We start from the raw sequence: 27756 nt of genomic DNA, 5'->3' as shown, positions 1-27756 counted from the left end.
CTGCTGTTCCAATGATCGTATCGAAGATCTTTGACATCATAACACGTTAGCATTGCTCTGAAGCCCTTCGGAAAGAAAGCGTAAGGGGAGTTGGAGACTTACCGGTCCTTCGAACCTGTCGCCAAAGAAGATCCAATATGCGGTTAAGAAGATGATGAAGATGCCTAGTACGGCCGAGACGTAGTTCATCGTGTTGACTGACACAGGTATCGCGGCGGGGAAACAGAAGAACACAGTGGTGACGCCCACGAAGATTACAGCTGTGTAGTTGATGGCGTATCCCCATTTGCCTAGTTGGAAGGGGATGTCTGCTGTTTGGTGCTGGGTCAGGACGGAGCGACCGCGGAGGAGGACGACGGTTATGGGGATCGCGTAGGAGAGATTGAGAAGGATGGTGCATGAGGAGATGTAGGCACCGAATGCGACTGTGGGGCCGAGATAGAGGAGGCCGAAGAGGAGGTTGAAGGCTTGCGTTACGACTATCGCTTCGACGGGGACGTCGAGACCTTTGCGGATGCGGCCGAAGCTGGATATCATTGTTAGTCGAATGCACAAATGGTATTCTCCATTTTGTACGCATAGTGAAGACTGACAATTCAGGGAAGATGACACCCTTGTCTCTGGCCATTGCGTACAAGAGCCGGGAACCACTGGTCATGCTGCCGAGTGTGCCATTGACGAAGCAGACTGAGAGCATGAGTGTCATAATGACAGTCGCCGCACGATTGTTAGTAGCTTGGTATATCAACTCAACGATCGCTAGGCCAGTCTTTGTGCTGAAGACTCTGTCGGGATCTGTCAAGCTGAACAGCATAACCAAAATGAATATTGTTCCACTAAAGTATGATCAGCCCGATTCAACAGATATATACCGAGCAAGTTCAATGTCAACAGTGAGTTGTCAAAATACTTACGTTACACCTCCAACAATGATGGACAAGAGAATAGCGATGGGAGCATCCTTCCTCGGCGATGGCATCTCCTCCGTCATATGCATAATCACATCGTATCCGATCAAACTGAGAGCAGACTGTAGTAGGCCAAGGATCCAAGCAACTCCATCAGAATATCCCGTGTTATTTGCAAAATCCGTAAAGACGAACTCGGCGCTGTTCTTGTCCGATGTAGCGAGGATCACGACGCTGATTACGACACATCCAAGAATGGACCAATACACTGTTACAATTAGACAGATGTACCTCGCACGAGATTTCTTCAATCGATGGAAAGACAAAACGACTGAAGACGAGAATACTGTGAAGGGGGGCTCGACTCACAAGCGCAATCATTGTACTTTCCCAGGATACGGTTCCCAAAGATATTGACGAGCATGGCATACGTCGATACCGCCACAAAGATCAAATATGTTTTCCACGCCTCAATCACATAGGAACCCCCCGACCCCACCACTGCAGCGGCAGAGATGAATTGAGCCGCGAAGAAGGCTTCCGTGGTGACGAGGGTGAGCCATCCCGCAATGTTCGTCCATCCGCACCAGAAGCTGACCGAGTTTCGCCACTTCTCTGTACAAAGAGCCTACAGCCAGGTCAGTCGAAAGTCGCAAGTTTCCTTGAGTGCATGTGGTGTTTCTGGTATTACGAGATTGTGGATGGGCTCACATATGTGAAATGGTACTGTCCACCTGCCGTGGGCCAGATACTAGCCATCTCTCCCATGCTAGCACCAAGACATAGTGCTGCGAGAACGCAGAAGATAAAACCGTATACGAAGGAAACTGACCCTCCACTGGGCATGACGAGTCCGATGCTGCCTGCCAGGCAAATCCACGTACTTGATGCATTCAGGTCAGCATTTGGAGATGTAATGATTTCCCGACAGAGTCGAAGAGACTACGAGAGATTGATTACTTTAAGATTGCGAAGCTCATTCCAACCATGGTGAGCTTATTGAGACGGGGTACCAGGTGCCCTTCTGCATTCGAATCGGGTTCTCCGATAGTGGAGTGGTTCGAAACCACTGGTGATGGGGCAGATTTCTTCATGATGTGCAGAAGAAAGTAATGATTGCAATGATTCTATGAAATTATAACACATTCACAAAAAGGATGCTCAGGTGCAAGTGAGGTTCAATAAGGACACAGATGGTAGTGGCGAAGTGCCGCCTACTTGCAGACAGGATAAACAACTACATCCTTAACATATGGCATCACACAATCAGTAGTGCCGTACAGCATTCTGTCCACCTCGGGCAGCGTAGTCGGACCCGCAATGAGCATCTGGACCTCTCCACGGAGGCTGAAATCTGGAAAGACTGTCAATTTCGAGATAAGCGACACAAGATTTCCATGTGGCTTGGCGCACGCTTGTCTGGGGAACGTCCCCAAAAAGTACGGGGACCCCGCATTCCACTGTGTTTCAACGCTGCTCCCACGCAACTACGTCGCGTGGAGGAGACTCCTAACACCACGCTATTACCTAAAAACCTCGAATGGTTTTGCCAGATTCGATGTAGAATCTACAGGCTTGCACGAATGGGTACTTGGCATTAGATATACTTTTAGGTATACGTGCTCTACACCAATCCATCGTGTACCTCAGCCACTGCCGTAGATCTATTGCGATATTATGATGCATACTGTGAAGAGAAGCATAAAGTGAGCAGGAGATGATAGTTTTTATCGCTGCAACGTTCCTGTCGATGTTTGCAGCGTACACTTCAGCCGCTCACACAAAATGGGTTCATGCCTTTACCCCTCTCCATAGTGCATCGCCGCGCTAGGTCAAGTCGGTCGAGTAAAACCACGCCGGCTTCAATAGTGATGATCCTATGTCTAAGACGTTTGAATAATGCCCCCTCTCAAAGATAAGGCTAAATGATTCGAATTACTCGTAGCCCTACCTAATAATGGTACGGGTACGAATAATGGTACAGGCACGAATAATGGGAGCGCCGTTATTGTATCAAGTATGCCTAAAGCGACACGTGCATAGTGATTGGCGAGACATCAGTAACGTCTACCATCTCATGGGTGTGGAGGGAGACATCCCACATGCATCACGCATAATATAAATAGGGCCCCAAAGGGGCCAAAGGGGTGTCTAACACATTATATAGTACCAATAGCTGTGGCGGCAAAGTTCTATGTCCGCCTCTACCACCTCCGTCGTGGGAGAAGTGTTGATGTGGTTCAGTCTGGTCAACGACATAGCAGCAAGCTCAATGACCAATTTAAGGCTTCAAAGTAAACATACTATACGAAGCTCATCTATAAAAGAGTGTAATTTCACATTGCCTGTTTGCATTCTGCAATTTGGTTCTAGTTGCCTCATAAATGTTGTACTAGGGGACAATGCATCACGAAGTTGCGCAGCGTATTGACGAAAAGGCGTTTCATATTTTGCCTACAGTGCATTATGTCATCATGTCCGCAGCATGCCCAATCACAAAGTCTGTTCTCAGACACAGGTTCACGTACGTGTCGATGTGGTACTTATGGAAAGGTATTGCGTGCACTAATGAACTGACCAATCAGTGCAGGTTCCGTTGACTTCCATAAAGAGACGCCCGTTTGACATGACAACCGCGCCCTGTTGTCAATACTAAGAGAATTTTGCGCAAAGAGTTTTCCAACAGCAGAAGGGTAAAACCTCATGTATAATAGCAATAATATAGAAAGAATGTTCGCTATAAGAAGAACTTTGCTCCCTCCAACATTTATTTCATCCAAAATCCCCAATTTATTGAACATCTCACAACTGCAATTGAGCATCACCAACGCATTGACCACCTATCGTCGTCCCAATCCAGTCACAATGTCAACTCTCCAAAATGTATCCCATCACCTCGACAACGCGCGCATCGCGCCCGAGATATTCAAGCTTCGACCTGACTACCGCGCGCTCCTCATCGTAGTAACCGGAATCCCACCAAGCGCCAGCGACTCGGTCAGCGAGTCCATTCTCTCGGGCGCTGAATCATCCGCCAAGGCTGCATTGTCGCAGACACCCGTCACATCTATTCCCCACGTCGCCGCCTGGCAAGAAGCCTACAAAGCTTTCGGAGCGAAGCCGAAGAAGACCAAAAACAGTCTTGAGGCTCTGCTCCGCCGCGTGGATGCTGGCCTTCCGCGCGTGAATAGATTGACCGACATATACAACGCCATCTCCATCAAGCACCAGGTCCCCGTTGGCGGCGAGGATCTCGATAAATACCAAGGGGCGCCCTTTTTGATCTGCGCAAAGGGCGACGAGACCTTCGATACGACGGCTAGTGGAGAGGCTGTCGTCGAGAATCCTAGTCCTGGTGAGGCGGTTTGGTGTGACAATGGTGGTGTCACGTGCAGACGCTGGAACTGGCGGCAATGCTCGAGGACGGCGTTGACGGACAATACGAAGAATGTGTTGTTCATCATCGATGCTCTGGGTCCATTGAATGACGAGGCTTTGAATGCGGCTGCTGATGAGCTGTGTGGCGAACTCAGCAAGTTGTCGGACCAGGTACAAGTGTCTCGACGACTGCTTGCTGCACCATAGATGCCGTTTCTTGTTGTTCAATGTTCAAATATTCGTTCGCAATTGGAGTGTAACGATTGTTGTATTATTTTTGGTGGCGTCCTTAGACTTATTTGTTCAGATAGTTCGAGATAGAGCTAGGGATGACCAGGTGTCATTGCACCCAGCCTGCTTGATCGCTTTATCACGACATACCCATGTAGACTAGGAATTGAATCAAGACACTCACATACTTCAACAAAAATCTTCTAGATCATTTTATACCACGAATACACCGCAAATGCTCCTCTGACTCTGCAATGCACCCACAAAACCTACGCCTCGCCAATGCTACACAATTCTCAATCGCCCACGCACCCTCCTAACCGAACTGCGGCTCCTGCTTAGCACCCTCACTGGCCCCAAGATAACCCGCCCTATCCTTCGTATAAAACTCCACATCGATTTTATTTCCCAGGCTCGCGGCGCCGCCGTCCAGCCCACCAGCCTTGACGCACGTGACGTCTGGCATGACCTCGAGCTCCGTGTAGAGGCTGGAGCCGCAGCGGGGACAGAAGAAGTGCTTGTTGATCTTTCCGGAGGCGCCTACGGCGTCCCATGTGTTTGGTTTTCCTTAGGAAGATCTTAGTACGGGAGACTGGTTTGCCAAAGGGAAGGAGAAGTACGGACCCTTGGTGACGCTGAAGCTTTCACGGGGCACGACGGCGTTGGAGGTGAAGGCTCCGCCGGTCCATTTTTGGCAGTCGATGCAGTGGCAGAGTGCAGTTACTTTTGGCTCGCCTTTTCGAGTTCATACTCAGTCAGCGATATGTTAAAGATGGGTGGTTGTGGGGGGAGTTCTCATTCAGAGTTCTAGTTGACATACCAGTGAATTGGTACTCGATATCCCCGCAAGCGCAGCTACCTTTGGTCGACATGATTAGTATTGAGATTGTATAGAGTTCTTGATAAAGTATAAAGATGCGAGTTCTTGCAAATTACAGTGATACAATTTGGTAGTTAGTTAGCTGCTTTTATATGATTGGGAGTCAGAAAACTTCTCCCTTTCCCCGGAGGCGGTCGCAGGGATCGGCTGTCACACTTATGCACCGTCACGATCCGTCTGCGGGGTCAGTTTAACGCGCCAATTCATTGTGGAGCTGCCTACCTGAAGTAGGATGGTAAACATGCAAGGAGATATGCGATACAAAATTGTTCATCGTACGATGGGTACGAGTGCATTTGGATGATGACGTAGATAACGCTGCCCCTCGGCGGGGTTTGTATACTTGTAAGACAAACGTCCATAGAATTGAGAACTCTTCAGTCGAACACAGTGCGCCATGAAAAAATGCTTCGAGGGTACGCTTTTCAAACCGACCAGTATCAAACTCATAACGAATTTGAAAATTTTGGCTCCTTTGAAAAGTGCGACGTCCTATCTCGTAATACAACAGTGTAGTAAGCCGCTATGCCCAAAGGTTTTAAGAAGGCCCCAATTGCTCTTACAATGACCCGGTAAAAAAGACGCACAAAATGCCGGACCAATCAGAGTGATTTTCCGCTTTGGCCAATAGTAGCCATTCTGGACTCAGCATTATGAAGAAATAAACAATAGGCTAATAATTATCATAGAAACGACCCGTCATCTCGGATGACTCCAGGATCTATGAGATGAACAGGCAACAATCCAATCGTCTACGGCTTCTTCAATGCACTGCATTGTTGTTCGTCGTTTTGGTGGTACAAGACAACAAATGCGTGCAACGCTAGGGTCTGTTGCCTGATTTATCCTGGAGAGTTCGGTTCAGTTTCGCAAAAGGAGTGAATATAAAAGCTGCAATCAATGTACCCAGATTCATTTTTTCACAATATCTTTTGTATCAATTTTGCAGCGATAATCGAATTATCTCCAAAGCTCTACCAGAACAATGGGGTTAGTCGTTCTAAGCACACAATAATCCTTCTTGTTTACTGATGTGTTGCTCTCAAGTTACACGCACTACTGGACCGTAAAGGACTACGAAAAATGGATTTCCATATGGGAATTTCTCGTACCCGACGTTCGCAAGATCGTCCAGGCGGCTAATGTAGAACTGAGCGATGGCTCCGACGACGAATCGCTGCCTGCGGTAATTGACGAAGAGAAAGGCATCGACATCAACGGGAGAGGAGATCTGTACGTTACCAATAATCCAATCCAAGTCTTTGCATTTGACCACGTTGCAAGATGGTCAAATATTACCAAGCATCGTCGTCTGATGAAGAAAATTCCGCAGAGCGCACGAACAGTTTCATCTGGAACGAGACACCGACGCCAAAATGGATTTCACGAAAACCGCCAGGAAACCATACGACCTCGTTGTTGCCACCATCTTGATCCGAGCAAAAGTATTGATGAAAGCTGGGATTGTTGTCGAGTAAGCATCCTTCTCCTGCCAATGATTCTCCCATCATTGTCATTTCACGCCGATCCAATGATTAACGCTCTCTCGTGATATGTGTAGGTCTGATGGGACCTGGGACGATGATTGGCTTGAGGCGAGGCAACTGTATGCGAGCTTGTGGCCCGAGGATATATTGGAGGGTATATTAGGAAAAGAGTAGATTTCATGTATATAAACATGGACCTTAATTCCCAAGCTACGAGATGAAATGGTTACAATAAATGCAACAACCTATCACGGCAGATTTTAACATTGAACAGACACAATGAACGAAGTGTTACATGACGTATGTCTTGACTTGGGCACTATAGCAAACATATGCAGTCTCTGGGACCAGAGAGTCACCGAACTATAGGGTTTCTAGATATCATCTGGTGCGGGACTTGAGACTCAATTTCCTGTTCATAAGATGATTGGAGGTAGCCTGGGAGAAATGAAGGACGAATGGGCTGTCAGCCTAGTGCACAGACCATTGACATTGCATATAACAAACTCAAAACCACGACTTCAGTTGAACTACGCCGCTTTTCGTCTTTTCATCTTCACAGAACTAAAGATGTCATCTGTATGGGATTCTGTGCCGGCAGAGATATACGACCAAGGTTACACCCTTACTTTCAAAATCGTTCCGAAATCGCTAACTCCTTTCAAAAGATCTTTTCTCACTTTGCGGTTCCCGTTGACTTCGACTACCATAGCAACCGGCCAGACAGTGCTGAATATGCACACACTTTCGACTACGTTCGTTACATGGGCCGGCCTGAACCATTTGGCTATGAGTTTCGCTCGTATCCACGCCCAGGTGAGATGCAAGTGCGACTCGTCTGTCGCGCCTTCGACCGTGCAATGACGCGTGCATATTTTCAGCATGAGGACGCCATATTGGAAGCGTGGAACCCTACTCTAGAGCAAAAGCTTGACGATTTTGTTGTTGGGACCAGGAGGGCTATTGCTCCCTTCGTGTCTCGCCTGAGGATCGATCTTTCGCCACTTCAGGGGACGGGTGAAGCAAGTTTATTCGATACCCAACGCCGATACGATTACAATAGCATAAGCCAAGAGAGACAACTGAAACTTATGAATCCATCTCTGCGCAACTTTCTTCCCAGGCTCGAAGACATCGTGGCGAAGATGCCGAAATTGAAACGCCTCGTCATTGAGATCCCGGACGAGTGGCGGAGTGATGGCCCTGCTGAGATAGACTTTGACGTTGATGAAGACGCTGAAGAGGTGGGCATGATTCTGGAGCTTGACCTGCTTGAACTTGTGCGCGACAGCATTGCGAATATGTTCTCTTCACCCCGCATCAATCTTCCTCTCCTCACATATCTACGCCTGACGCTACCAAGCACCTACGATTTCTCCATCATTGGGCCGAAGATACCTGAAACCGTGGCACTACAGCTTCGCCATTTGTATCTTGAATACATCGATGGGACAGGCCGTTACGGAGATCTCCAATACACGCACGGGCTAGATGACTCTGACACCGAGGGCGACGAAGAGCATCCCTTTTCCAACCTACAACACCGCTTTCCAAATACCGCATATATGCGTGACATGTGCGCGCTGGTCAACCGTTGCCGCAACCTCGAGTCTCTCGGACTCCACTGCACCCAACCGTTAGACCTCGACCACCTAGAATGGCTCCCAACAGCCTCCCAAGGTCTGAAAAACATATACATCGCACGTGCCGTCACAACTGCCGAGAAGCTGATCTCGCTCATCACGCCGTCCATAATCGAGGGATTCCACATCCAAGACGTCTCCCTCACGTCGGGGACATGGGAGTCCGTTTTCGGGATCCTTCGCGCATGTCCATCGCTCAAGTACTTCCACGTGTTTAACTTAATCTACTCCAAGCACGGCAAGTCACGTAATCGTATGGAGCACAATAATCGCCCATGGGAGAATGTCGATTTCATGTGGTCTCACTGCACGGAAGACTGGCGTAGGTTCGGAGATGTGGTACGCGCGGTGCAGAAACGCGGTGGATTAGTAGATGAAGATACGGATGGAAAGGCACTTGAGGTTGAGGTGGAAAGATATTATGGTTTTGTCGAGGATGGTAATTGAGACTATTTATAAAGTACACCAGCGCATGCAAGCTACCATCCTTGGCGTTTCGGCTCAGTTTAACTAGAGGAATTCTCAACGAGCTACTAACCTTCCATTGACATCCCATCCACAATTCTATTGTTGCTATCTGATAGACAACCAATTATCGAGACCCTCATAAATATCTTGCAGTGTGCATACCATTTGACGCATCATGTCATCCCGGAAGCCACATTCTAAATCACGTTTTGGTTGCTTGCCATGCAAAAAGAGACATATAAAGGTACAACCTAATCTTTCTTTAGGCATGACGATCATCGAATGATGAGGGATCAATTGCGCGTATCTCTTTGTTGTCAAACCGCTCACATTGCTTCAACAGTGCGGAGAAGAACAACCTTCATGCCACAATTGCAGCAAACGTCGCGTGTGTTGCACCTACGGACTATCCCAGGCAACCGCTACTGGACATGCTTCGCGAGCGAATAGCGAAGAAAGAGCGCATACGCAAGATAGCCTGCTTCAAATCCCCTTGACATGCCATTGCATGCAGGATCCGTTGATCCAGACTCCTGCCAAGGTCACGAGGCTCCAGGAACTGCAGTTGATAATTCATTATACGACAACAACGTGCAATAGTATGGCACATAACCTCGATGACATTGAAATATGGAGAAGAATTGTTCCAGAGGAAGCCGTACGTCACGAATTTCTCATGGATGGACTTCTCGCACTCTCCTCGCTTCATCTCGCCGACGAAAGCCCAGATTTGCGGTGGCATTACACCGAGATTGCCACTCACTACCACAGTTCCGGGTTACGAAAATATAGAGATGCTTTAGAAATGATTTCCAGCGACAATAGTATCGCCATCTTTGCATTTTCCATTATTATTACCATTCTGGCGCTAGCATTCCCAAGGTCATGCTCCGTACCAACCCATACTTCGCTCGCCGAAAGTATGGTGAGCATGTTTGAACTCCTCCGAGGAACGCGACTCATATCCCAAGGAACCGGTTCATCTTTTCGAGAAGGAAAGCTTGCGGCACTCTTTCAGCCAAATTCCCAGGACCCCGGATTACCCACACCTAGCGGCGATACTGATCATGCATTAATTAGACTCCGTGAGCGGGCGAATAGCTTCATCACATTCGAAAACCCTGAGAGACACGAAGCCTATCTCTCTGGTATCGAGACCCTCAAGACAGCCTTTGGTCAAATGGAAATGTCCCGATATTACCTTGGCCCCGTTATCGCCTGGCCGACAATGGTCAGCGAGAAACTGTTCGCATTGTTTAAAGACGATGATCCTATGGCTAAGCTCATCATCATTCATTATGGAGTACTACTGCTCTACGCTCGTGATCGTTGGTGGGGGAGAGATATCGGAACGAGTCTCATTGAGACTCTCGCCAATTCACTGTGCGATGCGGACCCGGCATGGGCGAGTTGGACCGAGTGGGCAAGAGAGGCAGCTACGCTCGCAACTCATGAGCCCGACCCGCCGCTGATGCCGAGCGATTTATAGACCGAAAGGTGAATGTCAGAATAAATCTTTATCCTAACTTGACTCTAGAAGAAATACGTATGAGCTAGCGTGAGTCTAAACTTGAGATGACCTTAACAGAATATGGCAGAGATGAATGGCCCGCCGAAATCCTTGTAAAGTGGAAATCTACGCCAGAGTAATTATTCGCATTATTACTAGCTCAGGACACGGAAACAAGCTCTAACACGCATTGACTGACTCTTCAGTAGTTTCTCGGAAACGAAGCATGCGAGACTACAAGAACACACATTCGTATCTACTTCTAATTGTTAACAGTGCCATCATCTCCTCCAAATTGTATTATTTCGCGCTTTCCATCTCCAGCGCTCTCCTCAACCCCCCTTTTCCACCTATTCAAGCTAGAGAGGTAAGGGAATAAACCGAAACGACATTGCGGACAGCCTTTCCGTTACCACTTTTCAGCCGCGCTGTTATTTCACTCGGATGGATCCACGCCAAAAGTACCATCGTCGCCAGCATGAGTACCGAATCAAATATGTACAAAAACACTTCGTGAGAGATGAGATATCCATCGTTGCCTTGTGCATATTCAATCAACCGAAACAGGGAACGGACTAGGATAAGCAAGCTTGCGCCGTAAAGCGCCTGCAGCTGCCTCTCCCATGGTATAGGCTGCATTATAACTCTAGATGTCGGACATTTGCGCATGCGGATGTGAAAGATTGCACTCGTGACGACGAAGCAGCCAAAGAATAGGAGCTGCACCACGAGGCCGCCAATTATGATCCTTTCACCCGTATTCAAGGCGCTCACCGTGCCGCTCGCCATGATGCCTCCACCTACAGTAACTCGTTAGCAAGATTTATACTGCCGTGCATTTGGAGAAGCATGAGACATTACCAGCACCTTGCATCAAGAAGGATACAACATCCCCAGCCACGAATATCTTTGTAAGCCATCTCTTCCGAATTATCGAGTGCGCCTCGCCGTCGGTGACCAGGATTATCCGTCCAAGCATCATATAGATACTCGCCGCGTATAGGGCCGGGGCAACGAGCAGGAGGATCGTCTGTAAAGAGTATGTGGGGACTTTCCAGTCTGGCGATTCGGCGGACGATTTTGCTCTCTATTCATGTGGCCAAATCAGCTTAACTTCATGGTATCGTTGCTACATAATACTTACTCCGATATATCCAATGCATTGAACTAAAAGAGGTCGGTCAGTAAAGAGCTGAAAGCTTCGCCAGATTAAACGTACAGAAGCCGCCAACAACAAAAGGAATAAAGATCCACGCCCGAGTACGTATCATCTGATAGGTATGGACTGCTGTGATCAATAGAAAAAGGATGATGAAGATGACAGCAGCTGCCATTGATGGCTCGTAGCGGTAGAGTTTGAAGTCGACATGTTCGTCTGCCATTTTGCAGGACTGCTTTCCGATCGAAGGCAAATGGTGAACGGATCGATGGAATACTACCAGTGGGTATAATAAACGAACGAAGAACGATCCTGTAAATTGCAATGAAGTGAAGAGAAGGGCTCAGTAAATGTAAGTGGTTTGCTCAGGACGAAACAGATATGCATTATATAGTCACAATGATAGAATTTCGAAGAGCACCTACAAAGATATTTGTTTAGACGGGTACCTTTAGAGACAGGGCGATCTTAAAAAATGCGTATAATACGTACCGATCTGATGCTGATTGGACGAGCGGGGTCGAGGAATGGATTCAGCTAACCATAAAACTCTAGTCACATTTCCTAAACCTACACTGACTGCGTACGACAGTTACGCGATACGCACTCGTACTCGTAGCCCCACACAGTATCCGCATTGATATTTCAAGACAGCGAACGTTAGAATAGTAGTGAGCAGCAAATACACCAGGAGCCAAAATTTGAATGGCTCGTCTAATTTTAGTGTAGTATATTGAGCGATGTGCCTTTGGACAAGTGCCCATTGGCTTGCTTGGTCGGAGTAATGGCAATCGAATCAGGGGCTCGAAAAGCCATCACCTCACAACACTGGCTTCATTCATTCATTCTTGATCTTACCCAGCCAATTTTGTTTCCCTTTGGTGTGTCGTCTTCTTTCTTAGAATACTGCCATATCCCTTAGTATACAAGACGATGGAAGCCAGGCAACGACAAATCCGAAAGCGAGTCTGTAAAGCTTGCGATCGCTGTCGTCTCAAGAAATCAAAGGTATTTCTCCAATCCCCCGTCTTCTATTGCACCTAACGGATCACAGTGCAGTGGCATGGCTCCATGTAATCGCTGTAAGACAGATGATGCTATTTGTATCTTTACAAGGAGGCGCAATCATAAGGATAAATCGTATCCTAAGGGGTAAGCTTTCACTCTTTCGCTGCCGGCTTGAAAGTATGTTAAATTGGGGTCGCAGATATGTAGAGATTCTTGAGCAACAACAAGCCCAACTCGTGGCCGGTCTTCGAGAACTTTATAGTCGGTTACAATGCGGCCAGGGCTGGCCGGGACCACCACTGAGCAAAGCAGAAAGCGGCCATCCTCTCACGCACGACATCCTCGACCGACTAGACCTCCCTCTCCCCCATAGCGAGCATCAGAATACCCATGATTCATCAGAAATCGATTCATTGGAAGCCGGCTCACCGGAAAGCCTCTGCACTGTGATGAAGCCTGAACTTCTTGAGAGCTGTGCACCATCTACTGAGATCCTCAGATCCATAAGCCCTGATTCAGACCTTGGCCGTCCTTCTTCACTCCGTTCATCACACAGTGGCATAATAAGCGAGAGGCTGTTACGAGATAACAACGACCACACTACGAACAAACACCCCACGATGCTTCCACCCTACGATCTTTACGACGGTTCACAAGAGGCGCCAATTATAAGCCAGGAACTGTCAATGGCCTCCTCGTTAGCTCTGGAGAATGAGGTTCTGGATCCGTCGACTATGGAATATGCAGAATGGATAACCCACCAGGTCACAAAACAGGAACTTTTTGATTCGAGATCCCAACTGGTGTGCACGTTTGATGCCTTTAGTGGTGACTTCAGCGTCAATGATGTAGTGTAACACCAGGCACATTGTTTCCTTCAAGCCTAGCGAATAGTAGTGACTTGACGGATAACGTTCTATCAAAGGTATATTGGGATATTAAACCTTGCAGATATTCACTTTAACAAATTATTTGGGACGATGTTTCACTCGGTGGATTTGCACAGGAAATGAATTCATAATTAGGAGAAGAACCGTTCTAGGCAGGAATTTATGAATTCTATTGCATGTCTCTACCCTTCCCTACTATGAACGTTCCTGCATACCTGATTTTATATAGTATTATCATGTATTGTAATCGTACCGTCATAGGACGAGAGTCGGGTTATACATTTGTTGTAAGACACGTAGCGAGCCCGTAGCAGTAGTTACCCTTGAATTTGTAAGTCAATATTGATCTCGGCTCTGGTTCATGATAACGGGCCATGGCGGTGGCGACTTGCTTTATCGGCGAAATGGCTTGAACGCGTATGGAAAAGAAAGCATCACGCGCATTGTGACAAGAAGTCTTGATTGACGATCGACTCAATTGGTGGGGTGACATCGAGCTGTGCACCGAGTTGTGCTCCGGTTGAATAGGAGTAAAGAGGAGTGGTTATTCTTCTATTATGACAAACTTGCCTGCACTGTATAATAGAGAGAGATGAGAATATAGGAAATTCGTGATAATATCCGTGGATGACTTTTGAGATCAAAAGAATCAAATTCCATGGATATAGAACAAAACGCCATGCTAAGTGTAGACTTGCTGAAAATGCTATGACTATATACGTATCATCGTTATCGGTATTGTCGAACTTCAACTTCTTTAATTTCTTTCCGCGCGGGCGGCGGTTGTGGTGCTGGTGGCGGTGGTGGGAGGAGGGCCAAGGGTGGTGCCCTGGACTCACGGAGATCTACTTCTCGTTCAAGTTCAGACATGTCGTGGAATTTGCCAACGTGTTTGACGAGAGAATCGACTGTGCGGCAAATAGCATCGACGTCGCGATGTTTGTTGCATAGGATACAAGCGTACTGTCCGTCCGCTGTGTGGCACTTGATAACGAAGCGTTGTCCGAGGTGAAACTCCCTTGTCTCCAAGACCTCTTTCTCGTAGCCACCGTCGCTTATCAGCACTGGGAACCGCTTCCCAATCTGCCAGAAATCATCGGCAGTAGCGTCTACGCACAGTCCGCATGCAGGGCACCGGCAGTTCCCACCTGGCGCAAAATCGGCAGCGAGTGGCTTGTGTGGAATGTACTGAAGGTCCAAGCTGTATCTACAGAAGAGCGGGTCTGCCTCCACGATGGTAGAGGCACGCTTCGGCGCCGACAACGCGCGTGGAGGAGGTCCTTCGATAGAAAGCCTTTGTTGTTGTTGCCTAAGCGCATCGAGTGAACCCTCCCGTGCGGAATTTGAGGCAGCAACAAGTTTGGCCATGTCCGCTCGTGTGAGGGGGCGGTCATTGTAGAGAGCATCTTGCAGAACGTGAATGACAGTCTGCTGCAATGCAATGACCTGTGCTTGCAACTTATTCTCCGTAATCTGATCCCCAACAGCGAACCTACGGCCCAGGTGACCGTAGCCTTCGTCGTATTGTCGTTGGATGAGGGCACCGGACCGCTCGAAATTATCCCCAACCTCGTCGCGCCGCCGCATCTGCTCCTCACGTTCCTTGCTGCGCTTCTCGGTCTGCTCGATCTGTTCCTTGAGCTTCTTGATCTCACCATCCTGCTTGCTATCTCTTTTGGTCTGTTTCCTTTTCTCATTCACGCGATCCCAGAGGCCCATTGAGGAGGTAAATGTGCCAATGAGAGTTGAGCACAGTGTTGCAATTATGAATGTTTTCTATGTGGTGTTAGTTGTAAACATAGGCAGTGTAAAGGACAAGGAGCTGTACTTTGAGGTTTTTCTCCTCAATCATGTTGGCGTAATTCATTTTGGCGTGGTGTTGCGCGTTCGCGACTGCTACGGATCTTGTTATGACTGGCGGAGTGAGAAGATCTATATTATCGGCATACACGGAGAGCAACCGCTAACTATCAAAGAGAAGGGTCACAAATGACTAGCAAATGGAAGAATCGGGGAAGAGCAACGACGAACACCAGGAAGAGGGAGGGAGGATGGGTAAGTGGAGGGTAAAGACGGGAAGGAGGATGCTTGGAGGGTATAATGTCAACGACAGCCGTCCGCCCGTGGGGTGTCGTTCATAGTGTTGACACCATTTTAGGGGGGCGGGGACGGCCTTGAAGACGGTAAAATGAACGTGTCCGATTGCTCAATGGGCGCATGGTGGTGAGAGTTTCCGCAGCACCTAAGCTGACCGCAACTTCGCACTGGCAATAATTCAAGGGTAATGGGGGAGGGCGAGGGTGGCCCATGGACGAGAAGGATTGATGGATGATCGTGTCGTGTTTCGGGCAATCTGGCTTACTACGTCATAACGTTCGCCCAGCCTGCCATGCTCACCCACATCGACCTTGGATTCACACCGTCTCCGTAATATTGCATGCCTCCATTACAATAACAGCATCCCGATCCGTTTTCGTTTTGCGCGAGTCGAATCAAGCTTCTTCGCTCTCCACTAGTCCATCATAAGGTAGTCTTTGGTGCGCGAATCACCTCCACTACCTGTAGGTCACAGTACGTGTAGAGCTGCACGACGCAGACGCACGCAAGCCGCGAATGATCCACATGACGAACCGAAGACTGTGCGTTATCGACTCTGCCTGTAGATTATCGCAAGGATTATATCGCACGGCCTAGTTTGCTAATTTGACACTTGTTGCAGGTCATAGTGTAACATTATCGCTCATGGTCAAGGTCATGGGGAGAAACCATGGCCATAGTCATAGCCTGAGTGCACTGCTCAATGCATGGGCACATGCGGCACAGTCCATAACTAGGATACCGTCACTGTGTCCAATGTATGAAAGACTCTTGGTAGTTCTCGACGTGTACACAGTACTGTGTAGATACCGTGTAAAGAACGTGGAACAGTCGTAGACAGATTTAGGCGAGACCCTGGGCGCCTAATGTAGATCCCCAAGTTTCATATTCCAAAGGTATACCAACTCCTCGCGAGCTGCACACAAGCCTGCATCACTTCTGGTGAGGCTCGACCGCCATCCACCGTTCTATTAAGAACCTCGGCTTCGATCGTCTTGCGGAAATCTGCCTCCTTGAACGGCCCATCGCTCGGTCTGACCCTGAAGTTCTCTGCTTCGATCGGCTCCATCAACTTGCGCTTGTGTCTAGCCATTCCTTTCAAATCACTTCGCCAGAGCGCTTCGTACACCTGCAGGGTTCCCCAAACCAGATAAAGATTCAAATCTTTGACAAGTCGGCCATGATCTCGGCTGCTGCGAAATGCATTTTTGAACATAATGCCATCGCTGATGAACAACAAAGGATCGTTCTGTCCGATATCGCCCAAGATTGGCAGCTCCCAAAACACTCGAGCGCGGGGATGCAATTGACACCAGTAAACGATCAAATGCAGATCTTGCGAACCGCTATCCTCCCACATCACAAGCGCATGCATCGAAGAGTGTAGGTTGCGAAGGTGGACTTGTCGTACACAATCCTGCCATTTAGCATGGCACATGTCGAGAAATCCTAGGAACTGCACTGCTGGCATCCTTTCTATGTGTTTGCCATGCCGACTTGGTCCGGCCACAAAGGTCAGCTCATCGTTCATTTGGAGTTCAAGGCCGGCAACTTCATGGTAGAGTGCCCGGCAAGTGTACTTCAATTGGTTCCACTCAACAGCAGATTCCAGAGATGGCGACAAGATAGCTTTATAGTCATCGTAGCGTTGGTAGAACAGCCCATCGGGTGAATACAAAGCATAAGTATATATCAGGTCCCGCAATTCTCGAGGTAAATCCAAGAGCCTGCATGTCGGCGGCGGTGCGAGGGCTGAGGTAGTCATGATCAAATCAAGAAAGACAAAGTCCTTTTCCTCGATTGCCTCAAGGTATGTGCCGATTGGAGATTTTGGACAAAGACTTGACGGACTTTTCACAAAGAAAATGCCAGAGTCGACCTGCGCACGTGGGCAATGAGTGAGTGGGATGCCCGGAACAAGGAAGAGCGACTTTGTGGTCCGTGCGCTCGGATAATCGTGAGCTTTCGTTGCCTCATCAACTGACATCATAACAACCCACTTCACCCACCCGCTTAAGCCTGCGCACATTCTGGCCGATTAAGTATACAGCACTGGTCTAACAACACAACCGCGCATTTCCTTTCTACGTTCCTTGCACAACCCTCACAACATGGCTGATGCGCGCGGAGAGTACTGGTACTTCGACCCCGAGGTCGACCCGTCAAAGATCACTGTCCCAGAGCTGCGCAGTATCTTGTTGAAGCACGGCGTGACCTATCCTTCTTCTGCAAAGAAGGCCATTCTTCTCGACCACTTTCGAGAGCAGGTACTCCCTCAAGCAGACAAAATTCAACGCGCGCAGGCTCGGACAAAGCGCTCCACCAGAGGCATCGTCGATGTTCCCTCAAGCCAGGAGAGTACAACGACAGAGGACCCCGAAGATGACACTCTACTTGCCCCTCCTCCGCCTTCCACAGTCCGACGCACGTCGAGGCGTACCAGGGCTGCCACTGAGGAGGAGCATGATCTTCCTACCACTCGCTCAAAGACCCCTTCTCGGACTGTCCCTACAAAGCATGCACGCACATCTGACCTAGAACCGGAGGATCAGCCTGCAGTTCGCCGTAACCGCAAGTCGGTGACTCCAGCCGTGAAGCAGGATTCTCCTGACCCCGAATCATGGCATAACCATGATATTGAGAGTCCTTTCACCCAAGACAACCCTTTCCAAAGCGGCAGCTCGCCGGTAGCCCCGGATACAGTTTCACGCGATCGCAGACGGAAGACCATAGGGTTCGAACATAAAGAGAAGCGGAAGAGTGATACACATCGGCGCAGGACAGTTCAGCCCAGCGCTGAGCAACTTGACGATGGCATCATTGTTCCGACTCGCCGGACCTTCGATGTTCCCATCAAACAAGAGTATAAGGAGGAAGAGCTTCCAGAGCCAGATGATAATGATTTGGGTGAAGAGTTCACGCCCGAAGAGCAATTATCGCTGGTCCGCGAACGAGCTAAGAACGGCGAGAAAGACATTCTACCTCCACGCCGGCGAAAACAACCCTCTAAAGCTAGTGGCACGCTGAAGGCATTTTCCCTTACCTTGCTCAGCACAACAGCCGCAGTCTTAGGCGGATTGTGGAGGCAGGAAAAGTACGCCGTAGGCTTCTGCGGCATCGGTCGAGAGTCTACATACTTGGCAAATCTTGATATCCCGGAATGGGCGAGCCCAGCTCTTCCCCAGTGCGAACCCTGCCCCCCACATGCTATCTGTTACCAGAATCTGGAGCTTTTGTGTGACAAAGATTTCGTCAAGAAAGAGCACCCGCTTTCATTTGGAGGTTTGATACCTCTGCCCCCGACCTGTGAACCCGATAGCGAGAAAACGCGACGCGTTACCCTAGTCGCAGATCGAGCTGTGCATGCTCTACGAGAGCGGAAAGCGCAGTTTGAGTGCGGAGAGCCTGATAAGGAGGGAAAGCCAGTGCAGAGTCCAGAAGTCTCTGAGACAGAGCTCAAGGAGAAGCTTTCTTCCGTGAAGAGGAAGGGCATGTCTGACGACGAGTTCGAAAACCTGTTCAGGGACGCTATTGGAGAGGTAGTTCGACGTGAGGAGGTTGCCGAGCACACCAACGGGTAAGTACTTTCCTATATTCCTAATTGTAACGTTTCTGACTCGAGACTGTACTAATCAGTCTTGTCGCTGCCCATACAGAACCACCGGCGACCGACGACTCGCATCAAACTCCCTTGCAGAACTCCCCCTCGGATGCAGCATCAAACGATCCCTCCGACAAGCAGTGGAGCGACATCTTTGGCAGCTTGCTCTAATCGTATTGTTGTTGGGGTCGGGGTCCTATGGGCGCTATTCATTCACTGCAAACCGTGCCATGGAAGTCCGCGCAAAGCAGCTCGCCAGCGATGTCTTCGATCGGCTTGCAAATCATGCCGCCTTCAATCACCAAGACCCAAGTGCGTATCCAGAGCTTGGGATTAGCATGACCCAGCTTCGTGACGATATTTTGAGGGCAGAGTTCTCCGCTGCCCGTCGCCAGAAGATGTGGCAGAAGGTGCAGAAGAAGGTTGAGCACAATTCAAATGTACGCGCTGCGGTCAAAGAAACCCAGACAGGCGACGTTGCCCGAATGTGGGAATGGGTTGGACCTGTCCAGATGATTGAGGACGGTCGGGGCGCTGGAAACAAGCGCCAGAGCGGACGTTACAGCTTCGGGCCGGCCATCCCAAGCAGTCCCCCAGACAGTGCTGCTCGACAGGTGAAACAAGAGCTAAAGACTTGGGATGAAGGCCGGCCTATTTACTGAACTTATTTCTTTCTTTAATTTCTATTGCTGTAGCACGCCTCTACCTTCGTTTGAGTCAACGTGTTTATTTTTGGTCTTAGACGGCGAACGAACATTCGGCCTTTTCTTGAGATACCACACCATAGGGTACTTCCGTTACTATCTATTGTCAACAATCCATTCTATCGTCGAATCACATTGACAACCATGCGATCTATCTGCAAAACAGTGCAATTGTCCGCTCGAATGCATTGACGCATCAACATGCGAGAATAGAAGGGACTGTGCGAGGCATTCCGTGAACGGCGTCGATGAGATAAAACATGCCCACAGAGGGGGTTACCGAGTTGCATATCGTCATTCGCAACCGTGAATAATTCGCCGATCGATCTCCACTCATCTTCGAGTAATTACTCGTGCTCGCACTAGAGAGACCTTGATGTTCAGTGTGCGGATTAAAATTAATCCGGGTCACGTGTGCACACACCGAGGAAGCGAGTGGACGAATTTCAACCACAATCATCTCCCGCTATCCGAATTAACGACAACGCCACGCCCAACCCACCAAACGAAAGACACATATTCGTCAAGATGGTGAGTGTTACAGGTTTCTCTTGAGAGTATTATTTATTACAGGCTTCTCGTTCTTGATATACTCGCGACATGGACATGCGATGGCGACTACAGGCTGCACGACGGTTCCGATACTCGACGATTCCCGTTTTCGATTACGAAATGATGCTTGCAATAAACGGACAACGACAGGCAGCGAAATAGGACAACGATGCTGAAGATTGACGGAGAGGAAGATGTCATGCTATCCAGAGTCTGGAAAGCAATGGAGACTTGCAATGGCTGAGGGATCAGTTTGCCTGGATTCGTAACAGCACTTCATCGCCTGTGGTGGAGATCCGCAAAATTCAACCGCCTACCACCATCGCTTCCACAGATGTCAGAAATGTCTGTCAACACTTGCTTCAAAGACATTTGCAACTTTGGTATCTGCAAAGGAACGACGCAATCTCGAGCCGAGATTCCTTCATTCCGATGAACCCACGTTATCTCGCGGAAATCACATCGTTCTCGAATTTCGATCGTCGCATGTCCATGTCGTTCGCCTATCATAAACGAAGCCAAAAAAAATATTCGACTCTCAGGGATTGGCATACATGGTGGAAGATTGCTAACACCGCATCCAGGTGAACATTCCCAAGACCAGGAGGACCTACTGCAAGGGCAAGCAATGCCAGAAGCACACTCGTGGGTAGCCCTTTTCACAATATTAGCACAATCGATCCACTGACGCGACACTTCGCAGAGCACAAGGTCACCCAGTACAAGGCTGGTAAGGCTTCGCTGTTCGCCCAGGGAAAGAGGCGTTACGACCGCAAGCAGTCCGGTTACGGAGGTCAGACCAAGCCCGTTTTCCACAAGCGTGCTAAGACAACGAGTACGTATACTCACGAATCAATTTCAACTGTGATACACGTCTGACACCCTCCGCAGAGAAGGTTGTGCTCCGACTTGAGTGCACTGCCTGCAAGACCAAGGCACAGCTCGCTCTCAAGCGATGCAAGCACTTCGAGCTTGGTGGTGACAAGAAGACCAAGGGTGCCGCTCTCGTCTTCTAAGCGCATTGTCATTTTGTGCAGCAGGCAGGCGTGGTTTCTCAATTCGAACTTTCTCTCTCCTTGTGTGGGCACCACCTCGGCGCAATCATCGGAAAGCATCATGGGACGGGAAAGGAAGGCCCCCCTCAATCGGATTTCGTATTGATGAACGGTGTGGCGAATATGAAAATTAGGTGGAAGGGAACAGATGATGACGGTCATGATCATGGACTGTAGCATACAAACAAAACACCCAAATGGAATGCGATTGAAGGCCTTCTGAAAGTAAAACTCATTGTCCCCTAAGTTGCATTCGTGTCAAAAGGGTCATCCGGATCTAATGCTGGGTGACGAAGTACTCACTGATGAAATTATTGCGTGCCGCGGGGTTCCATCGCGAAGAATGTCCACCCAGCCATTAGCACCCCTTCTCCGTTAGATACTGATAGGATTGAAGGCAAGACCTTCCAATCCTTCGATATCTAGCTAATTGTCGCGATCTTACGCCTGGTGCACATGCAAGGATAACACTACAAGTGTCGAGTCATATTTGAGTTTGTTGGCATACATACAATCTGTACATCAGAAGCTAATGCTATATTCAACGGCACATCTACGCACTCGCCTCCGCAGTAGACATCCTCTCAGCGACACTCCCCTTCTTCCACGCAAGCTGGGGATCCTTCTGATCCTTAACCTTACTCTCCTCACCTGCCTTGCCCCAAGCGCCACCACCAGGCGTATAAATGATGATCCTTTCACCCGGCTGCATACTCGCCGTATTCTTCGCACCCATATTGATATACCTATACTCCACGCCCTCCTTCTCCTCTCCTCCAGGATGAACAATGCCCTCCTCCTCCGCCTGCAGCTCCTCAACCGTCTGATCTCTACTCGCCTCCCCACCGCCATTCGCAGCACCCCCAGCCTTAGAATCCGAATTCCTATCCACAGCCTTTCTATCCACCTTCCTCGCCCAGATATTCAACCCACACGCCGCGTCGCCTCCGCCTTCAAGCCCATACGGATGATACACTCTCCTCTCGCTGAGAATGCTAACCTGCACGGGGATGCGGAACTCGATGTCGCGGATGACGCCCTCGCCGCCATTGTGCGCGCCCACGCCCGCGCTTCCCGTCCGCAACCCAAACTCCCGCAGTAGCACCGGGTACCGCCGCTCGAAGACCTCCGAGTCGGTGATCCGCGTGTTGGTCATGTGCGTGTGCACGCCGCTGGTGCCGTTCCAGGTCGGGCCGGCGCCTGACCCGCCTGCGATCGTCTCGTAGTATCCGAAGCCTTTGGTTTCTTTGCGGGAGGGGGAGGAGGAGGTGCCGTCGGGGGAGAAGACGGTGCCGCCGAAGCCGAAGGTCAGGTTGTTGGTGTCGCCTTGGGAGGCGGCGCACGCGCGGAAGGCTTTCAGCACGACGTCCGTTACGCGTTGCGATGTGAGGACGTTGCCGCCGACGACGGCGGCGTTGTCGCTTGGGGAAAGGAAGGACTTCTTGGGTATGAGGACGGTGATTGGCGCGAGGCAGCCTTGGTTGAGGGGGATGTCTTCGGAGATGAGACACCGGAGGCAGTAGATGATGGCGGAGTATGTGACGGCTTCTGGGGCGTTAATGTTGGCGTAGACTTCTGGGCCTGTGCCACTGAAGTCGAAGGTCGCTTCGCCCTTGTTGGGGTCGATGGTGACTTTCAGTTTGATGGGCGAGCCGTCGTCCATGTAGTCTATCGCGGACAGATCTTGCCCCTCAAAGCGCTTGTAGACTTGCTTGAGGAGATGGCGGACTGAATTCTCGGCATTGGCTTGGATGTTGCGCATGTAGAATTGGACAACCTCCTCGCCGTAGTCGGACATCAGCGTCGAGATCAGGTTGATTCCTTTCTGGTTCGCGGCGACTTGCGCTTTGAGGTCGTTGATGTTATCGCTGAGGCATCTTGTTCCCGAGCAGCCGGGATATTGGCCTGGCTCGTCGAGAAGTAGTTCTGTGATGCGTTTCTCGTTGAAGTGGCCTTCAGACACGAGCTTCTCTGACTTGATAGCTGCACCCTCTTGATACAGTTCTCGTGACATAGGAGGCATCGATCCGGGGAGAATTCCGCCAATGTCGGCGTGGTGAGCACGTGAAGCGACATAGAAAATGATCTTGTCCCCAGAAAATGCTGGAGTGATCACCGTTATGTCGGGGAGATGGGTGCCTCCAAACATGGGGTGGTTGGAGACGATCACGTCACCCTTCTTCAACTTGCCTTTCCATATCGCGGCTTGTTTGCGCACGCATGTCGACATACTGCCCAGATGGACCGGAAGATGGGGTGCTGCAATATGTTAGAATTGTTTTGAATGTACTCGTGATATAAACTTACCGTTAGCTACGAGACCTCCATCGGCATCGAACAGAGCGCAGGAGTAGTCGAGACGTTCTTTCACGTTGGTGCTGACACTAGTCTTTTGCAATGCCCGTCCCATCTGTTCGGCAATGGCCATGAAACGATGGGCGAAAATACTCAAAAGAATTGGATCCACCTCCTTAGTATCGATCTGCTTGTCCTGGCCATCACTCTCACCAATGTTGATGATGACGTGGGTATTGATCAAGAGTGCAGAGGCTCCCGGCGTGACTACGATAGTCTGGGTACCGTCTGCAATAATCGCTGGGCCCTGGAGGCGATCACCAACAGCTAGGTCCTCGAGCTTGTAGATCGAAGTCTCTTGCCGGCCTCCCTCAAAGTATACCTGTTTGGTGCCATATCGCTTATCCTCTCGGGCTAAATCGCGGGGCTTGATCTCCTTGAGCTGTTGGTCGACTGTCTTCTCGAGACCTTCAAACGTCTTGCCAATGCCTCGGGCCCGCACATCATCCACGATGATATCTCTATCGGGAAGGGTGAAACCAAACTCCTGTTCGTGCTGCTTAACGAATGCCTTATCAAAAGCCCACTCATCACCTCCGAAGTCTTTGTCGGCCTCCTCTTTCGAAGGCTTGACAATCATCAAGGCAGACTCGGTTCCACGATATCGCAAATTGAGGTACTCCTCAAAGTGTATCTGGCCTTCCTCGAAGCCTTGATCTTTCAGGGTTGCAATCGACTTTGACTTCAATTCATTCATCTTTTGCTGGAGGTATTCCCGAACCTCTTTGTCATCGGACCACACCTTCGACTCAGGCTCCTGCCTCTCGTCTACGACATCTGCGAGAGCCATACCGTAGGCCGAAAGCACAGACGAGTATCTGTGGATCAAGATCTGCGATATACCGAGCGCTTCGGCAATAGCAACGGCGTGCTGACCACCAGCACCTCCGAACGTTGCCAGGCGATGCTTGGACGTGTCATGGCCTCGAGCCTCGGTCAGACTTCGTATAGGTCGGGTCATTGTCTCGTTGGCGATCTTGATAAACCCATACGCTACTTCGTCTAGCGACATCTCCTTATCCTTGCTTCCACCAGAAACCTCCTTGTTTATGGTAGCAGCCAATTCTTTGAACAGCTTCTCGCTCGCCTCCGAATCTAGGCCTTCGTCCTCGTTCTTGCCGAAGATCTTTGGGAAGAAATCTGGCAGCAGGCGACCGAGGAAGAGATTGGCATCAGTGATGGTCAAAGGTCCACCTTTACGGTAGCATGCCGGGCCAGGGTGAGCGGATGCAGATTCAGGGCCCACGACGAAAAGGCCATTCTTCCAGAACAACCTCGAGCCACCGCCTGCTGCGACAGTATTGATGTCTAGTTGAGGCGACTGGATGGTAACACCAGCCGTGGTCGTCTCAAAAACGTGATCGTACCGTCCCGCACCATACCGACTGACGTCAGTACTTGTGCCGCCCATATCGAAACCTATGACGGGAATCTTGGTGTTGGGGTCGTAAGAAGTCAGGGCATATCCTACGACACCGCCAGCGGGGCCGGACAGGATTGCTTTCAGGCCAGAGAATATATCCACATCCACTAGACCGCCATCGGATTGCATGAATTCGCAACGTGCGCCTTTAGATCCTTCTTCGCGCTTGACGCTCTTAGTCCCCAGTCCACCTTCGAAGCCTTTCGAAAATCCGTCAATGTACTTCCGAATCGCCGGGGTGAGGTAGGCGTCTGCACACGCAGAGGTAGCTCGAGGGACAAGCTTAATCATGGGCATGAGTTCATGGCTCAAACTGACATGCTCAAATCCGATCTCTTTCGCTATTCGACCGACTAAAGCTTCGTGGTTTGGATAGGTGTAACCATGCATGAGACACACGGCAATACTTCGTAAACCGCCATCGTATACCTCCTGTAGTTGTTTCCGTATCGCTTCATCCCGAGGACGCTGTAATATCCGCACTGTCTCGCCTGACAGTCCTGTGACGAGTGTAGCATCTGCACCTGCTTTCTCGATCGATTCTGCTTCCGTACGAGTGCGCTCCGGATCCTCAGCATAATCTTCGAGCGTCACGCGCTCGTCAATCTCCACCACCTTTTTGTATAAGACCTCTGGCTTCCGAATGTCGAGCGCGAAGATATTCGGCCGCGACTGGTTTCCTATCGTGAGGCAGTCTTTGAAGCCTTTCGTCACAACCAGAGCGATATCCTCTCCCTTTCGTTCTAATAGCGCATTGGTGGCTACTGTCGTACCCATCCGAATGCTTTCGATCTTCGATGTATCTAAGGGCTCGCCGCGAGGAATTTCCTTGCCGGTGAATTGTGAAAGAAGTCGGCGGATGCCTTCGAGGGGCGCGTCATCGTAGTTTGAAGGGTCCACCGAGAGGAGCTTTATGAGGACATCGTCCTCCATCTTTCCTGTTCCTGGGTTGCCCACGCAATCTGTGAAAGTGCCGCCGCGGTCTATGGCAATGCGAATCCCGCGCCCTGCTTGCTTTGCGGAGGCCATGATTGGAAGACAAGTAGGCTTTTAGAATGGTAGAAAGGAATAAATGGAAACAGACGGTAATTATGAAGATATGACTACAGTATGGACTACGTAAATATATAAAAGGGATTGTCACGCAGTAATTGCGCAATAGTGGGGTGCGCTCGTAAGGTGCGGCAATAGGTAGATATAATTGAAGCTTACTGGGGAGCTCGGACCGATGACGGCAGTGGGGTAATACTCGTACAAAAAGTAAACTTTGCCCTCCGCCCTCTACTGTGCAGGTAACAAATCACCATCCTCATCGCAAACTCAGCACTTCGCATTTTGACACTAGCATGGCTGCGTCGTAATGATAATATGGAACTGTCCAATAACAAACGAAAGGATTTACCTCTTGAGGTGCACTATTATGTTATTGAGGACGTTGTTCGGAGGTGGAGCTCCGCTTGATGAGATCGGCAAATTCCGTCGCCATCGGCAATGTCGTTGTCGGCAATGACCACGAGAGTCGAGAGATGAAGCTTCCGATGCAACGTCGACATGGAAAACAGCTAAATGTTTAGGTATTGCAGGTGAGCCTGCGAGGTCTCACCAAGGATGACTTCGTATGTATAGGGAAACGAATAGGCCCCTGTGTGCAAGAGATAGGCAGCGGGAGAACAGGAATCCGCGTCGCAATTATCTGATTTCCAGACAGTAACTGTACTGTGAAGTTAGATGTAACGACGATCATCGACTCACTACCCAAAGATATTCTTGTTCGAGATCGAGGATACGGGTCGATCCCGGGATATTCAAGACATGTACGTACTGTGTCCGGGTCCTAAGATCGACACGGAAGGAAGGTATCATCGTTCGGTGAACTTTGAACGAACGTAGATGGGAGCATAAGGCCATTGTAAGCGGAGAATAACAAATCATCCTATTATATTGATAATGATTTCGAGAATGCGCTCGTACGAGGAATTAGCAGTAACAGGTTCTCGTACCTACTCGTATAATACACTCCACACACGGCATTCGCGATACTTGTTATCATAGTTACTAACTTCCCTGTTGGTCCGAAAACAGATTAGTGCTTCTCTCTTTTGCGTTCCCAATAGACGCCCTTCCTCGTTGACCAAGTCGAAAGAAATGATACTTTCATAACAATCATTTTCTGAATGATATTTTTTTAGGTTCTCTTTGTATTCGACTTGACAATGTCGACCGCGGCTCAACTTCATAGTTCGCACATCGCCGCAACCTCTAACAGGACCGGACTTTATGCGCATCCATGCACCAATTAGATTCACGAATAACGGCAGGGATGGGAGTGAATTCACATAAAACCTACATCGGGATATTAGAAACATATGAATACTCAGCAAATTTTATGCAACCTCATTCAGCAGAA

The 27756-nt window shown here is 49.5% G+C and overlaps 13 protein-coding genes across 13 annotated transcripts; 7 read left to right on the top strand and 6 right to left on the bottom strand.

Annotated features, from left to right (window-relative positions):
• Nucleotides 1-36: 36 nt before the first annotated feature.
• Nucleotides 37-2002, bottom strand: BU24DRAFT_353473 (amino acid transporter; the record flags this gene model as incomplete). Its single annotated transcript, XM_033523780.1, has 6 exons — nucleotides 37-526; nucleotides 594-836; nucleotides 915-1176; nucleotides 1278-1536; nucleotides 1620-1791; nucleotides 1869-2002. The coding sequence occupies 6 exons, from the start codon at nucleotides 2000-2002 to the stop codon at nucleotides 37-39; spliced, it is 1560 nt and encodes a 519-aa protein (XP_033380209.1).
• A 1666-nt stretch (nucleotides 2003-3668) lies between these two features.
• BU24DRAFT_425694 (B3/B4 tRNA-binding domain-containing protein) lies at nucleotides 3669-4712 on the top strand. Its single transcript, XM_033528799.1, has one exon. The coding sequence runs from the start codon at nucleotides 3774-3776 to the stop codon at nucleotides 4491-4493; it is 720 nt and encodes a 239-aa protein (XP_033380208.1). The 5' UTR covers nucleotides 3669-3773; the 3' UTR covers nucleotides 4494-4712.
• On the bottom strand, nucleotides 4593-5859 carry BU24DRAFT_375132 (DUF636 domain-containing protein). The gene is made up of 4 exons (XM_033524583.1): nucleotides 5620-5859; nucleotides 5338-5574; nucleotides 5142-5252; nucleotides 4593-5084 (listed from the first exon to the last, which is right to left on the bottom strand). The coding sequence occupies exons 2-4, from the start codon at nucleotides 5387-5389 to the stop codon at nucleotides 4834-4836; spliced, it is 414 nt and encodes a 137-aa protein (XP_033380207.1). The 5' UTR covers nucleotides 5390-5574; nucleotides 5620-5859; the 3' UTR covers nucleotides 4593-4833.
• A 248-nt stretch (nucleotides 5860-6107) lies between these two features.
• Nucleotides 6108-7140, top strand: BU24DRAFT_425692 (uncharacterized protein). The gene is made up of 4 exons (XM_033528798.1): nucleotides 6108-6387; nucleotides 6445-6630; nucleotides 6731-6871; nucleotides 6959-7140. The coding sequence occupies exons 1-4, from the start codon at nucleotides 6383-6385 to the stop codon at nucleotides 7056-7058; spliced, it is 432 nt and encodes a 143-aa protein (XP_033380206.1). The 5' UTR covers nucleotides 6108-6382; the 3' UTR covers nucleotides 7059-7140.
• A 6-nt stretch (nucleotides 7141-7146) lies between these two features.
• Nucleotides 7147-9072, top strand: BU24DRAFT_265331 (uncharacterized protein). Its single transcript, XM_033522539.1, has 3 exons — nucleotides 7147-7500; nucleotides 7553-7700; nucleotides 7766-9072. The coding sequence occupies exons 1-3, from the start codon at nucleotides 7343-7345 to the stop codon at nucleotides 8972-8974; spliced, it is 1515 nt and encodes a 504-aa protein (XP_033380205.1). The 5' UTR covers nucleotides 7147-7342; the 3' UTR covers nucleotides 8975-9072.
• BU24DRAFT_265325 (uncharacterized protein) lies at nucleotides 9073-10608 on the top strand. Its single transcript, XM_033522538.1, has 2 exons — nucleotides 9073-9239; nucleotides 9339-10608. The coding sequence occupies exons 1-2, from the start codon at nucleotides 9171-9173 to the stop codon at nucleotides 10482-10484; spliced, it is 1215 nt and encodes a 404-aa protein (XP_033380204.1). The 5' UTR covers nucleotides 9073-9170; the 3' UTR covers nucleotides 10485-10608.
• Nucleotides 10609-10859: 251 nt separating this feature from the next.
• Nucleotides 10860-11887, bottom strand: BU24DRAFT_485168 (RTA1 like protein; the record flags this gene model as incomplete). Its single annotated transcript, XM_033533377.1, is given in 4 exon segments — nucleotides 10860-11305; nucleotides 11367-11592; nucleotides 11650-11704; nucleotides 11721-11887. The coding sequence occupies 4 exon segments, from the start codon at nucleotides 11885-11887 to the stop codon at nucleotides 10860-10862; spliced, it is 894 nt and encodes a 297-aa protein (XP_033380203.1).
• Nucleotides 11888-12594: 707 nt separating this feature from the next.
• BU24DRAFT_396490 (uncharacterized protein) lies at nucleotides 12595-13529 on the top strand (the record flags this gene model as incomplete). Its single annotated transcript, XM_033525305.1, has 3 exons — nucleotides 12595-12672; nucleotides 12719-12816; nucleotides 12872-13529. The coding sequence occupies 3 exons, from the start codon at nucleotides 12598-12600 to the stop codon at nucleotides 13527-13529; spliced, it is 831 nt and encodes a 276-aa protein (XP_033380202.1).
• A 644-nt stretch (nucleotides 13530-14173) lies between these two features.
• BU24DRAFT_265296 (uncharacterized protein) lies at nucleotides 14174-15659 on the bottom strand. The gene is made up of 2 exons (XM_033522537.1): nucleotides 15391-15659; nucleotides 14174-15338 (listed from the first exon to the last, which is right to left on the bottom strand). Exons 1-2 carry the CDS (start codon nucleotides 15427-15429, stop codon nucleotides 14292-14294), a joined length of 1086 nt encoding a protein of 361 aa, XP_033380201.1. The 5' UTR covers nucleotides 15430-15659; the 3' UTR covers nucleotides 14174-14291.
• Nucleotides 15660-16542: 883 nt separating this feature from the next.
• On the bottom strand, nucleotides 16543-17646 carry BU24DRAFT_465454 (uncharacterized protein; the record flags this gene model as incomplete). Its single annotated transcript, XM_033532276.1, has 1 exon — nucleotides 16543-17646. One exon carries the CDS (start codon nucleotides 17644-17646, stop codon nucleotides 16543-16545), a length of 1104 nt encoding a protein of 367 aa, XP_033380200.1.
• A 12-nt stretch (nucleotides 17647-17658) lies between these two features.
• BU24DRAFT_453373 (sister chromatid separation protein-like protein) lies at nucleotides 17659-19922 on the top strand (the record flags this gene model as incomplete). The annotated part of the gene is made up of 2 exons (XM_033531264.1): nucleotides 17659-19236; nucleotides 19316-19922. The coding sequence occupies exons 1-2, from the start codon at nucleotides 17771-17773 to the stop codon at nucleotides 19920-19922; spliced, it is 2073 nt and encodes a 690-aa protein (XP_033380199.1). The 5' UTR covers nucleotides 17659-17770.
• A 511-nt stretch (nucleotides 19923-20433) lies between these two features.
• BU24DRAFT_375120 (60S ribosomal protein L42) lies at nucleotides 20434-21604 on the top strand. The gene is made up of 4 exons (XM_033524582.1): nucleotides 20434-20495; nucleotides 21101-21161; nucleotides 21220-21351; nucleotides 21408-21604. The coding sequence occupies exons 1-4, from the start codon at nucleotides 20493-20495 to the stop codon at nucleotides 21530-21532; spliced, it is 321 nt and encodes a 106-aa protein (XP_033380198.1). The 5' UTR covers nucleotides 20434-20492; the 3' UTR covers nucleotides 21533-21604.
• A 451-nt stretch (nucleotides 21605-22055) lies between these two features.
• Nucleotides 22056-26503, bottom strand: BU24DRAFT_425687 (5-oxoprolinase). The gene is made up of 2 exons (XM_033528797.1): nucleotides 23879-26503; nucleotides 22056-23830 (listed from the first exon to the last, which is right to left on the bottom strand). Exons 1-2 carry the CDS (start codon nucleotides 26376-26378, stop codon nucleotides 22125-22127), a joined length of 4206 nt encoding a protein of 1401 aa, XP_033380197.1. The 5' UTR covers nucleotides 26379-26503; the 3' UTR covers nucleotides 22056-22124.
• Nucleotides 26504-27756: the final 1253 nt, after the last annotated feature.

The sequence above is a fragment of the Aaosphaeria arxii genome (genome assembly GCF_010015735.1).
Source record: "Aaosphaeria arxii CBS 175.79 unplaced genomic scaffold BU24scaffold_8, whole genome shotgun sequence".
Classification (NCBI taxonomy): Eukaryota; Fungi; Ascomycota; class Dothideomycetes; order Pleosporales; genus Aaosphaeria; species Aaosphaeria arxii.
This window is presented reverse-complemented; position numbering and strand designations above follow the sequence as displayed.